Source organism: Dendrobates tinctorius, unplaced genomic scaffold (genome assembly GCF_039654945.1).
Source record: "Dendrobates tinctorius isolate UK_male_01 unplaced genomic scaffold, ASM3965494v1 ptg000028l, whole genome shotgun sequence".
Classification (NCBI taxonomy): domain Eukaryota; kingdom Metazoa; phylum Chordata; class Amphibia; order Anura; family Dendrobatidae; genus Dendrobates; species Dendrobates tinctorius.
The window spans coordinates 23,589,335-23,601,817 of record NW_027361696.1 but is presented as its reverse complement, the minus strand read 5'-3'; the positions used below and the strand labels follow the sequence as shown (position 1 = coordinate 23,601,817).

General features: G+C 50.9%; 1 protein-coding gene across 1 annotated transcript in view; it reads right to left on the bottom strand.

Annotated features, from left to right (window-relative positions):
- LOC141085213 (IgGFc-binding protein-like) overlaps nucleotides 1–12,483 on the bottom strand; it is a 120,976-nt gene that overhangs the window by 19,751 nt on the left and 88,742 nt on the right. Inside the window, exons 26-28 of the mRNA XM_073570466.1 lie at nucleotides 9,606–9,805; nucleotides 4,219–4,360; nucleotides 3,704–4,032 (exon numbers count right to left, since the gene is read on the bottom strand). Of these exons, the coding sequence (XP_073426567.1) occupies nucleotides 3,704–4,032; nucleotides 4,219–4,360; nucleotides 9,606–9,805 (671 nt within the window). The remainder of the gene's footprint in view (nucleotides 1–3,703; nucleotides 4,033–4,218; nucleotides 4,361–9,605; nucleotides 9,806–12,483) is intronic.

Sequence of the window (12,483 nt, the reverse complement as noted above, 5' to 3'; positions counted from 1 at the left end):
TCAGCCATTGTCTGCTCAGGGACATCTCCTGGACAAGGTGGAGGAAGAAGAGGAGGAGGAGGATGATGATGGGGATGATTACTTAGGGGAGGAGGATGCATCTCGTGGGGCAAGTGAAAATGTTGGCGTGGCAAGGTCTGGTACAGGGTTTGTGCGTGACTGGAGGGATGTGGATTTGCCAGAAAGTGCTCCTCCACCCAGGACTCGCAGTGCATCATTGACACCGGGAACATTGGCCCACATGTCAGATTATGCCTTGCGGATCCTAAAAAGGGACCCCCGCATTGCCAAAATGATGAACGATGACGACTACTGGTTGGCCAGCATCCTGGATCCACGCTATAAAGGCAAATTACAAAACATCATGCCACAGGAGAACCTTGACCTAATATTGGCTGATAAACAAGCAACTCTGGTAAATCGGTTGCTTGAGGCATTCCCAGCACACAGCAGCGGTGATGGTTCTCACACGAGCCGTATGGGCCGGGGGCAGCTTGGCAGAGGTGTTCGTGGTGCACACAGCAGAAGTGGCGTTGGAGACAGGGGTTTCATGACAATGTTGTGGACTGATTTTTCAAATACCGCTCACACAACTGGTAATACTGCATCGATGGAAAGTGACAGGAGACAGCAGTTGTCAACTATGGTTACAAACTACTTTTCCTCCCATATCGATGTTCTCCCACACAGGTCATTCCCCTTTGACTATTGGGCCGCTAAACTGGACACCTGGCCTGAATTGGCCCAATATGCCTTACAGGAGCTCGCTTGCCCAGCTGCAAGTGTGCTATCGGAAAGAGTCTTCAGTGCAGCTGGATCAATCCTGACAGAAAAAAGGACCCGTCTGTCAACCCAAAATGTGGATGATCTAACCTTCATTAAAATGAACCACGCATGGGTTTCCAAGGATTTTGTCCCACCTTCCCCTGATGACACATAGGGTGACAGAAAAATGGCTTGCTTTGGTCCACCTCTTCCTGGTACTTCACCTATTTAGCCTTTTGCATCAGCTGAATGTCCAACATCAACATATGCCACTTTCTAAAACTCCCTAACTGTGCTGCCTCCCCCCCCATGGCCGGGGTCAACACCTAGCGCACGACACCGTGCGAGTGCCATTGCCCTGGACAGGTGGGTAGGCCGACTCTTGGGCGCGGGCACTGGCACAGGGTCCCTCATAGTGCAATCAAGTGTCTCTGACGGTGGTGGTGCACACCCGCCGTCAGACACACCGCTGTACTATGAGGGGCCCAGTGCCAGTACCGACGCCCACGAGTGGGCCCCCCTTGCTTGGGCAGGGCCCCAGCATTTGCAATCTTTACCTCTCCCTGCTCCTCCGCTGTGTAATCTGGGCCGTCAAATCCATACTGTGCCTGACACCGTCTGAGCCTGCCTCCTGATGTATAGACATATATTTTGAATGTGTGCGCTATCCATACATGTTATCCGGGGAAACGGTACCCTTTCTAACCTTTGTGCAATCACGTGCAATCCATACTGGGCCTAACACCGTCTGAGCCTGCCTCCTGAGACATATATTTTGAATGTGTACGCTATCCATACATGTTATCCGGGGATACGGTACCCTTTCTAACCTTTGTGCAATCACGTGCAATCCATACTGGGCCTAACACCGTCTGAGCCTGCCTCCTGAGACATATATTTTGAATGTGTACGCTATCCATACATGTTATCCGGGGATACGGTACCCTTTCTAACCTTTGTGCAATCACGTGCAATCCATACTGGGCCTAACACCGTCTGAGCCTGCCTCCTGAGACATATATTTTGAATGTGTACGCTATCCATACATGTTATCCGGGGATACGGTACCCTTTCTAACCTTTGTGCAATCACGTGCAATCCATACTGGGCCTAACACCGTCTGAGCCTGCCTCCTGAGACATATATTTTGAATGTGTACGCTATCCATACATGTTATCTGGGGATATGGTACCCTTTCTAACCTTTGTGCAATCACGTGCAATCCATACTGGGCCTAACACCGTCTGAGCCTGCCTCCTGAGACATATATTTTGAATGTGTACGCTATCCATACATGTTATCTGGGGATACGGTACCCTTTCTAACCTTTGTGCAATCACGTGCAATCCATACTGGGCCTAACACCGTCTGAGAATGATAGATTGGGCCCACCATACACTGGAACATTCCAAAGGTGGACATCAGACACTGGAGCAGCATTTACAGGGCCCATTATACACTAGAGCATTAGAAATGGGGCCCATTATGTTTGGAGCATTATTTGGGCCCATAAGACAGTAGAGCTTCATCCATGGGGACCAACATATACTGTAGCATTATGTGGAGCTCAACATATACTGTTTCAAACATTATATGGGACCAATGATTCTGTATGGAGAAATAGATGGGCCTCGTCATGAGATGTAAAAAGTGAGGTATTTTTCATTGTACTATACCGCTATTTCTCTGCCGTATCAGAGCATGATGCGTTGTGGTATGTGTTAAAGGGGCGCTCTTTCGCCCAGGCCACATGAAAACCTGGAGCCAGCCCTCCCCCCCCCACAGTCTGTAGCCAAATAACCCCCATTTTTCAGTGCGTAACTTGTATTATGAAGTTAATTAAGGTTGACAAGCTTAAGTAAGAAGAATTGATGCTTTTGGCATTCAAATGGGCACTGTTGGTGTGTTTCCTGTCCTCCTCTCACTGTCGACTTTTATTCCCCATTGACTTACATTGGGTTTTGTGTTTCGGGACGACCCCGACTTTTCCCTATAATCGGACGATCTTGCTCGACCCGACTTTTGGAAAAGTCGGGTTTCACGAAACGAAACGCGACCCTAAAGAACCAAAAGTCGCTCAACTCTACTCACGACCTCTCCCCCACTATATCAGCATTCTGGTGTAAACTGTCAGCAAAGCAAAAGAGACTAAAATAACAGGGGACTGAACAAACTGACACAAGCTGTAACATATGGAGCGGGGTCCAGCACAGCCCCAGCAGGGAGCACGCTGAACCCGCACAGAAAAGCAGAAAGAGGCAAAACCAGATCAGATGCAAAGGATTAGCAAATAGACAACTTAACTGAAAAATGCAGGATCAGGCAGGAGACAGCAGACCTCAAGTTGCACAGGAAGAACTAATCACCAGCAACAATTGAGGGAAGCCTGCTCACTTAAATACTCCCAATCAGTAAACCCAGATATCCAATCATCATCGTCAGGTGGCAGACCTCTGTCAATTCGGCCAGCTCCACTACCCACAGTAACCACCAGAGGGAGCACCGACTCCGATGTATGAGAATTCACAACAGGAAGCCATCTAATCATGCTACATATATTCTCAGTTAAAACCTCCTATCGTTCTGTGTATACACCAACAATACAGTCCTCTACGTGTCTCCATGATTAAAGACCACAAAAAGGTAATTCCTTCTCTTCCACTGATTGTAAGTTATCAAAAAGAGGAGGTTTTGAAAGGGGATTAATACCTAATGATAGTATCAGAAAACATAGGGATAGTTTGTTGTATATGAGCGTAAAGACACATAAATTTGCAAGGGAGTTGTAGACAAAAAACGGTAGAAGACCTTTAATCGGGATGGAATAGGAAGACCATTTTGTATTTTACCACAGTCGACCACAACAAAAAAAACACAATTTATTGCAATAATTTTGACCTTTTTTTCCATTGAGGAGTAAATATTTTTAAAATCTTACTCGGATTTTGGGGAATTCTTCAACTTGAACACTGATTTTGATGTTATAAATAGTAGTTTCCATCCTCCTGACAAACGAAGCGGCTTGGCTTCCCCTGTTTTCATTCTTTATGATGACCTGGAATGGTTCCAGGGTGGGATCATACCCAGAGTATTTAGCAAGGACATAGCTGCAGGTGCCTTGGAAGCTGAAGTCTTTCTCATCGAAGGTGCGGAAGTGAGGATCACCCCATGCCCAACACAGGCCATTGTAATCTGGGGCACACACTGCTTTGTCATCTTGTACTTTACAGGTCTCCTTCAAACGACATGTCTTAAACTTGCAAGGATCTAGAAATATACAAAAATATGGAGGTCAAAGGTTAAATTTTTTGGTTCTCTATCACCACTTGTCTTAAGTATAGACATTTTAAGCTGATTATCTCATTGTGCCAATTGTCCTTCCCCAGAACATCTAGAAATCCATAATATGTCAAGTCACCGATAATATAGTCCTTAGGACCTCATGGCACTTACCTGTACTGACACAAGACCTCACACCATCCAAAAGTTGACATTTCTCATCTGCGGCACATGTCAAATTATGACAAGTAAGCCCCAACTTAGGATCACAAGTGCATTCTTGACTGCAGACCTCATTTCGCACACTTTCATTTGTCTAAAAAGTAGTAAAAGACGTTTTAATATACTGTGGCAGGGCTAAGGGTCGTGTAATTGATGGGAGATATGTGTCTCATAAATGGCTTATCTCCATAATGTAAGGCAGAAGTAAAGCATACCAGATATTGTTATTGTTTTTGTTTGAAGGACCTGTGGTGAGGTCACAGTCATGTGACCAGTCAGCTGCTGGGAACGTGGGTGTGGCTACAGCCTTATAATGTGACCTGCTCCTGAACCAGGGAGCTGTATGTGGGGAGGACTACACCTCCCAGCATGTGCTGAGACTCGCGGTCTGAGTCTGCAACCACGAAGGTTTATGTTTTGTTTGCCTAAGCTAGAGGCTATTTTTGGTGATACGCTGTTTTATGGTTTATGACAGAAATAAACCTCATGAACTTTGGAAGAACCGGTCTCCTGATTGTCTCCCGCTGCACCTGAGCGAGTCACATCCCCACAATTGGTGGTACACGTGCGGGCAGCGGTCCCAGCAGAGACTTGAGACAGTTGCTGCATGTCCTGGGTGAAGTTTGCAGCGGGGCAACAAGCATTGCCTGGAATCATGGAGGACCTCATGAAACACCTGGTCCAGTCCCAGGCACTGCAGCAGGAAACCAACAAGCTGTTGTTACAGCAGATCCAGCAAAGCCAGCAGGAGCAGCGGCAGCAGTTCCAGCAGAGCCAGCAGGAACAACGGCAGCAGATGCAGCTTCTGGCAACCGCCATCCAGGAGGGCAGGACGAGCGCCCCAACCCCAGGTCGGGCTGATGCCACCGACGTCGAGAAGGCGGTAAGACGCGCATTACAAAAAATGACCCCTGAGGATGATGTGGAGGCCTTCCTGACGGTGTTTGAGAGGGTGGCTGAGAGGGAAAAACTTCAGCCAGAGCGGTGGGCGGAGGTACTGGCCCCTTACCTAACGGGGGAGCCCCAGAAGGCGTACTTTGACCTGACGGTACAAGATGCCAGAGAGTATCCCAAATTAAAAGCGGAAATTCTCGCACGCTTGGGGGTAACAATGACTACCAGGGCACAGCGAGTTCATCGCTGGGCCTATCACCGGGACAAACCCCCGCGCTCCCAAATGTTTGACCTGTTGCACCTGGTCCAGAAATGGCTGCAGCCAGAGTCGGCTTCCCCTGCACAGATGGTAGAGCGAGTTGTGATGGATCGGTTTGTGCATTCTCTGCCGAGACCTCTACAGACTTGGGTTGCCCAGGGTGATCCCCAAAATGCTGATGAACTGGTTGGGCTGGTCGAGAGATACCAGGGGATGGAAGGTTCCTTGGGGAAGCAGCCCATTCCATATTGGGGGTCCCAGCAGGGGGCGGAGTCACAAAAAGGGGTGGTGCGTCCAAGGTCAAAAGGGGCGGGGGAGGCGGTGCCCAAGGTCCCCTCGGGTGTTATTTGCTGGAAGTGTCATGGACCAGGACATATAGCGGCCCGTTGTCCCCAGACCACCGAGCAGATGGACTGCAGCATGGGACGCCGTAGTTCATATTACGCATATCCAGCTTGCAGTGTGAACTCGCTACCTAACAAGGGGCCACAAGCGTGTCCCGTGAAGGTGAACGGTCGAGCAGTAATGGCGCTTCTGGACTCCGGGAGCTTGGTGACCCTTGTGAGGGTCAGTTTTCCTCTAAACATACTCCCGGGTAAAATGATTGGTGTTCGGTGCATACATGGCGATGCAAAGGACTACCCTATGGCTAGGGTGAAGATTGAAACGGCGCATGGCACCGAGTCGCATGAAGTTGGCGTTGTTCGAGACTTGTTGCATCCCATAATTATTGGCCGGGATTTCTGTCTGTTTTGGGATCTGTGGGGGATGGGTTCTGAGTGTGCTAGCAAGAGCAGGGAACCAATCCACCCCACTGAGGTATCGCCACCACCAGAGGCAGACGAGTTCCCTTTATGTGTCCTTGTTGGGGATGAAGAGGAAGGGTCCCCTGTACCTGACATCACGGAGTTAGGGGTGGCCGGGGAGAATTTTGGGACTGCCCAACATAGGGACCCCACACTAAGGGAAGCCTTTAACAATGTCACCGTCATTAATGGGGTTGCACAAGAGCCGGGAGCAGACACAAGGTTTCCCCATTTTATGTTGAGTGGGGAATTGTTGTACCGGGTCACGAAAATAAGGGAGGAGGTGGCAGAGCAGTTAATAGTACCAGGCCCCTATAGACGAAAAGTGTTGGACATGGCCCATTCACACATCTTGGGGGGACACCTGGGGGTGGAAAAAACCCAGGAACGGATTGTACAGAGGTTCTATTGGCCTGGGTGTCACCGGGAAATAGTAAACTATTGCAGGTCCTGCACGACATGTCAGTTAACTGCCCCCACATCTCATTTTCGGAACCCTCTTGTGCCACTGCCCATTATTGAGGTGCCATTTGAGAGAATTGCCATGGACTTGGTCGGTCCCTTAGTTAAATGAGCTAGGGGCCATCAGTATATATTAGTCATCCTGGACTATGCCACACGCTATCCTGAGGCCATTCCCCTGAGAAACTCCTCTGCGAAGAGTATAGCCCGTGAGCTGGTCCATGTGTTTTCCCGGACGGGTTTGCCGAAGGAGATCCTGACCGACCAGGGGACACCTTTTATGAGCAAGGTGATGAGAGAATTGTGCAGAGTCTTGCAAATTTCCCAGCTGAGGACTTCAGTGTACCATCCACAGTCAGATGGCCTTGTTGAGAGGTTTAACAAGACCCTGAAGAGCATGCTGAGAAAAGTCATAGAGGAAGATGGTAGAGACTGGGATTGTCTCTTACCGTATTTACTGTTTTCTATCCGTGAAGTTCCCCAGGCCTCCACGGGGTTCTCCCCCTTCAAGCTTCTGTACGGCCGGCATCCGCGAGGTCTCCTAGATATAGCCAAGGAAACCTGGGAAGCCGAAGTCACGCCCCACAGAAGCGTCATTGAGCATGTGGCACTGATGCAGCAGAGGGTTGCGAAGGAGATGCCCATTGTTAAAGAACATCTCCGCCAGGCACAAGAGGCTCAGGCCAGGGTCTACAACCGGTCAGCCAGAGTGAGGCAGTTCAATCCGGGAGACCGAGTTCTCGTGCTAATCCCGACGGTGGAAAGTAAGTTCTTGGCCAAGTGGCAAGGGCCATATGAGGTGGTGGAGAAACTGGGAGACGTAAACTACAAGATCCACCAACCCGGAAGACGGAAGCCATACCAGGTTTACCATGTTAACCTTATCAAGCCGTGGCAAGATAAGGAGCCAGCGGTAACTCCGTGCTTGCTGGGCAACCTAGAAGGGGAGGTTGGAGCCGTTACCATAGCGGAGACTCTATCGAAGGCCCAGAAGCAGCAGTGCCGGGAGTTACTCCAGAAAAACCGCGACCTGTTCTCAGAGTTGCCGGGGTGCACGAAGGTGGTGGAGCACGAAATTCTGACCGAGCCACATGTGCGGGTGAACGTGAAACCATATCGTATTCCTGAGGCCCGGCGAGAGGTAATCTCCAAGGAGGTGCAGCGTATGTTGAAGCTCGGGGTCATTGAGGAATCCAAGAGCGGCTGGTCGAGCCCGATTGTCCTGGTCCCAAAACCTGATGGTGAATGGAGGTTCTGCAACGATTACCGGAAGCTGAATGAGGTCTCCAAGTTCGACGCTTATCCCATGCCACGCGTTGATGAGCTCATCGAGAGACTTGGACCTGCCAGGTACATAACCACTTTGGATCTGACCAAGGGATATTGGCAGATCCCCATGGCACAGGAAGCCAAGGAGAAGACGGCATTCTCCACACCAGACGGGTGCTTCCAGTATGTCCGGATGCCGTTTGGCCTACAGGGAGCTCCAGCAACCTTCCAGAGGGCGATGGATAGAATCCTTGCACCTCATAAGCTATACGCTGCCGCATACCTGGATGATATCGTCATCTTTACCCCGGACTGGGAGACTCACCTGGAAAAGGTCCAAGCAGTGTTTGACGCTCTAAGAGAGGCGGGGTTTACAATAAACCCGAAGAAGTGTGCCTTGGGGAGAGAAGAAACCAAGTACCTCGGATATGTAGTGGGGCGTGGCGAGATCAAACCCCAAATCAATAAAGTGGAGGCAATTCAAACATGGCCGAGACCTCTGTCAAAGAAGCAAGTTAAAGCCTTCCTGGGGATTGTGGGATATTACAGGAGGTTTATCCCAAACTTCGCCACAATGGCTGCACCTCTAACTGATCTGCTTAAAGGGACAAAGTCAGTGATGGTCAGCTGGTCCGAAGAAGCAGAGTCAGCCTTCCAAGAAATGAAGGGAGCTCTTTGTAAGCAGCCCGTTTTGGTGGCCCCAGACTTTAAACGTGAATTTGTCCTCCAGACAGATGCCTCAGATGTCGGGGTAGGAGCTGTCATTTCCCAAGAGATACGTGGGGAGGAGCATCCTGTTCTCTACTTGAGTAGGAAGTTGACTTCTTGTGAGAGAAATTACTCAGTTGTAGAGAAGGAGTGTTTGGCCATAAAATGGGCAGTGGACACATTACGGTACTACCTGGTGGGACGGAAGTTTAGGTTAATATCCGACCATGCCCCACTCAGGTGGATGAGGGAAACCAAGGGCAAGAATGCTAGGGTCACCCGCTGGTTCTTAGCCCTACAAGACTTCAGTTTCCATGTAGAGCATAGGGCCGGGAAGCTACATGGGAATGCCGATGCCCTCTCCAGAATCCCTTGCCTGGTAGCTGAAAGTGCCAAGCCCCACGGCTTTAGGCAGAGGGGGGAGGTATGTGGCAGGGCTAAGGGTCGTGTAATTGATGGGAGATATGTGTCTCATAAATGGCTTTTCTCCATAATGTAAGGCAGAAGTAAAGCATACCAGATATTGTTATTGTTTTTGTTTGAAGGACCTGTGGTGAGGTCACAGTCATGTGACCAGTCAGCTGCTGGGAACGTGGGTGTGGCTACAGCCTTATAATGTGACCTGCTCCTGAACCAGGGAGCTGTATGTGGGGAGGACTACACCTCCCAGCATGTGCTGAGACTCGCGGTCTGAGTCTGCAACCACGAAGGTTTATGTTTTGTTTGCCTAAGCTAGAGGCTATTTTTGGTGATACGCTGTTTTATGGTTTATGACAGAAATAAACCTCATGAACTTTGGAAGAACCGGTCTCCTGATTGTCTCCCGCTGCACCTGAGCGAGTCACATCCCCACAATACACAAAATCTAATATTTTATTTCTAATTTTTTACTTCCGGTTCACCGGTCATATGCCAGTACGCCATCTAGATCCATTTCTTACCTTCAGATACCTTCCATTATGCAAACATCCACAATGGTCTATTGTCACACAGTTGTTGCCATCAAATACATATCCAGGGTCACACTCACATCCTTCGAAACATCTGTCGGTGCAAGTAGTTGGAGCTAGGAGGCCATAGCAAGTGATGCCACAGGTCTGGGTACATTGAGAGTACTGACTTTTTTCTTGACATGTAAAGGCTGAAAGGAGAAGGCAAAATATGTGACTGAAGATGTTGTGTCATCTATAATATAACGGGCTAAGTGTCACTCTGTCTGAAGCCTGCGCTGTCTGGCTCCAGACAGAATGAGTCATCCCGCGGTGAGGAGTGTGTATGGCATCGGAGATGGTGGTACGCATACACACTGCATACCGCTATGTCCGGAACCATACTTACCTGACCGGGAGAAGCGTTGCCGCGGCGCTTCACTTCAGCCGGAGACCGGGGCAGGAGTGCGGCCGGACTCGCAAATGTGCATAGCGCGATCCGCCGCCATTTTACTGAAGACACATTTGCAGTGTGTCTTCAGCAATATGGTGCCGGACAGCGCTATGGGCATGCACGTACTCCGGCGCCAGACTCCTCCCCCGGCCTCCAGCAGAACGTGACAGCGCTGGACACAGGGAAGAAGGGTGAGTATAAATGTTTTTTTTTGTATGTGTGTAATTTAATAGGGGTGAAGGGGATCATGCATACCAGGATAAGCGGGGAGAGGGGACTATGCATACCAGGAAAGGGGACCATGCATACCAGGATAGGGGGTGAGGGGACCATACATACCACAAAAGGGGGGTGAGGGGACCACGCATACCAGGAAAGGGGGGTGAGGGGACCACGCATAACACGAAAGGGGGGTGAGGGGACCACACAAACCAAGAAAGGGGGGTGAGGGGACAACGCATACCAGGAAAGGGGGGTAAGGGGACCACGCACACCAGGATAGGGGGGTGAGGGGACCACGCACACCAGGATAGGGGGGTGAGGGGACCACGCATACCAGGATAGGGGGGTGAGGGGACCACGCATACCAGGAAAGGGGGATGAGGGGACCACGCATACCCCGAAAGAGGAGTGAGGGGACCACGCATAAAACGAAAGGAGGGTGAGGGGACCATGCATACCACGAAAAGAGGAGTGAGAGGACCATGCATGCCAGGATTGGGGGGGGTGAGGGGACCATGCTTACCAGAATTGGGGGGTGAGGAGTAGCATGCATACCAGGACTGGGGGGTAAGAAGACCATGAATACCAGGATTGGGGGGTAAGACCATGCATACCAGGATAGGGGGGGTGAGAGGACCATGCATACCAGGATAAGGGGGGTGAGAGGACCATGCATACCAGGATAGGGGGTGAGAGGACCATGCATACCAGGATGGGGGGGTGAGAGGACCATGCATACCAGGATAGGGGTGTGAGAGGACCATGCATACAGGATAGGGGAGTGAGGGGACCATACATACCAGGATTGGGGGGTGACATGCATACCAGGATAGGGGGGGGTGAGAGGACCATGCATACCAGGATAGGGGGGGTGAGAGGACCATGCATACCAGGATAGAAGGGGTGAGAGGACCATGCATACCAGGATAGGGGGGTGAGAGGACCATGCATACCAGGATACGGGAGTGAGAGGACCATGCATACCAGGATAGGGGGGTGAGGGGACCATGCATACCAGGATTGGGGGGTGGCATGCATACCAGGATAGGGGGGTGAGAGGACCATGCATACCATGAAAAGAGGAGTGAGAGGACCATGCATGCCAGGATTGGGGGGTGAGGGGACCATGCATACCAGGATTGGGGGGTGAGGAGTAGCATGCATACCAGGATTGGGGGGTAAGAAGACCATGAATACCAGGATTGGGGGGTAAGACCATGCATACCAGGATAGGGGGGGTGAGAGGACCATGCATACCAGGATAAGGGGGGTGAGAGGACCATGCATACCAGGATAGGGGGGTGAGAGGACCATGCATACCAGGATGGGGGGGTGAGAGGACCATGCATACCAGGATAGGGGTGTGAGAGGACCATGCATACAGGATAGGGGGGTGAGGGGACCATGCATACCAGGATTGGGGGGTGACATGCATACCAGGATAGGGGGGGGTGAGAGGACCATGCATACCAGGATAGGGGGGGTGAGAGGACCATGCATACCAGGATAGAAGGGGTGAGAGGACCATGCATACCAGGATAGGGGGGTGAGAGGACCATGCATACCAGGATACGGGAGTGAGAGGACCATGCATACCAGGATAGTGGGGTGAGGGGACCATGCATACCAGGATTGGGGGGTGACATGCATACCAGGATAGGGGGGTGAGAGGACCATGCATACCAGGATAGGGGGGTGAGAGGACCATGCATACCAGGATAGAAGGGGTTAGAGGACCATGCATACCAGGATAGGGGGGTGAGAGGACCATGCATACCAGGATACGGGAGTGAGAGGACCATGCATACCAGGATAGGGGGGTGAGGGGACCATGCATACCAGGATTGGGGGGTGAGGGGGCCATGCATACCAGGATTGGGGGGTGAGGGGGCCATGCATACCAGGATTGGGGGGTGAGGGGACCATGCATACCAGGATAGGGGGGTGAGGGGACCATGCATACCAGAATTGGGGGGTGAGAGGACCATGCATACCAAGATTGGGGGTGAGGGCATCATGCATACCACGATAGGGATGAGGGGGGTATCATGCATACCATGATAGGGATGAGGGGGTACCATGCATACCAGGATTGGGGGGTGAGGGTACCATACATACCAGGATAGGGATGAGGGGTGCAGCACATACCAGGATGGGAGACCATATACCAATAAAAATGCCCACCTCCCGGGCGTAGAACAGGTTCATAGCTAG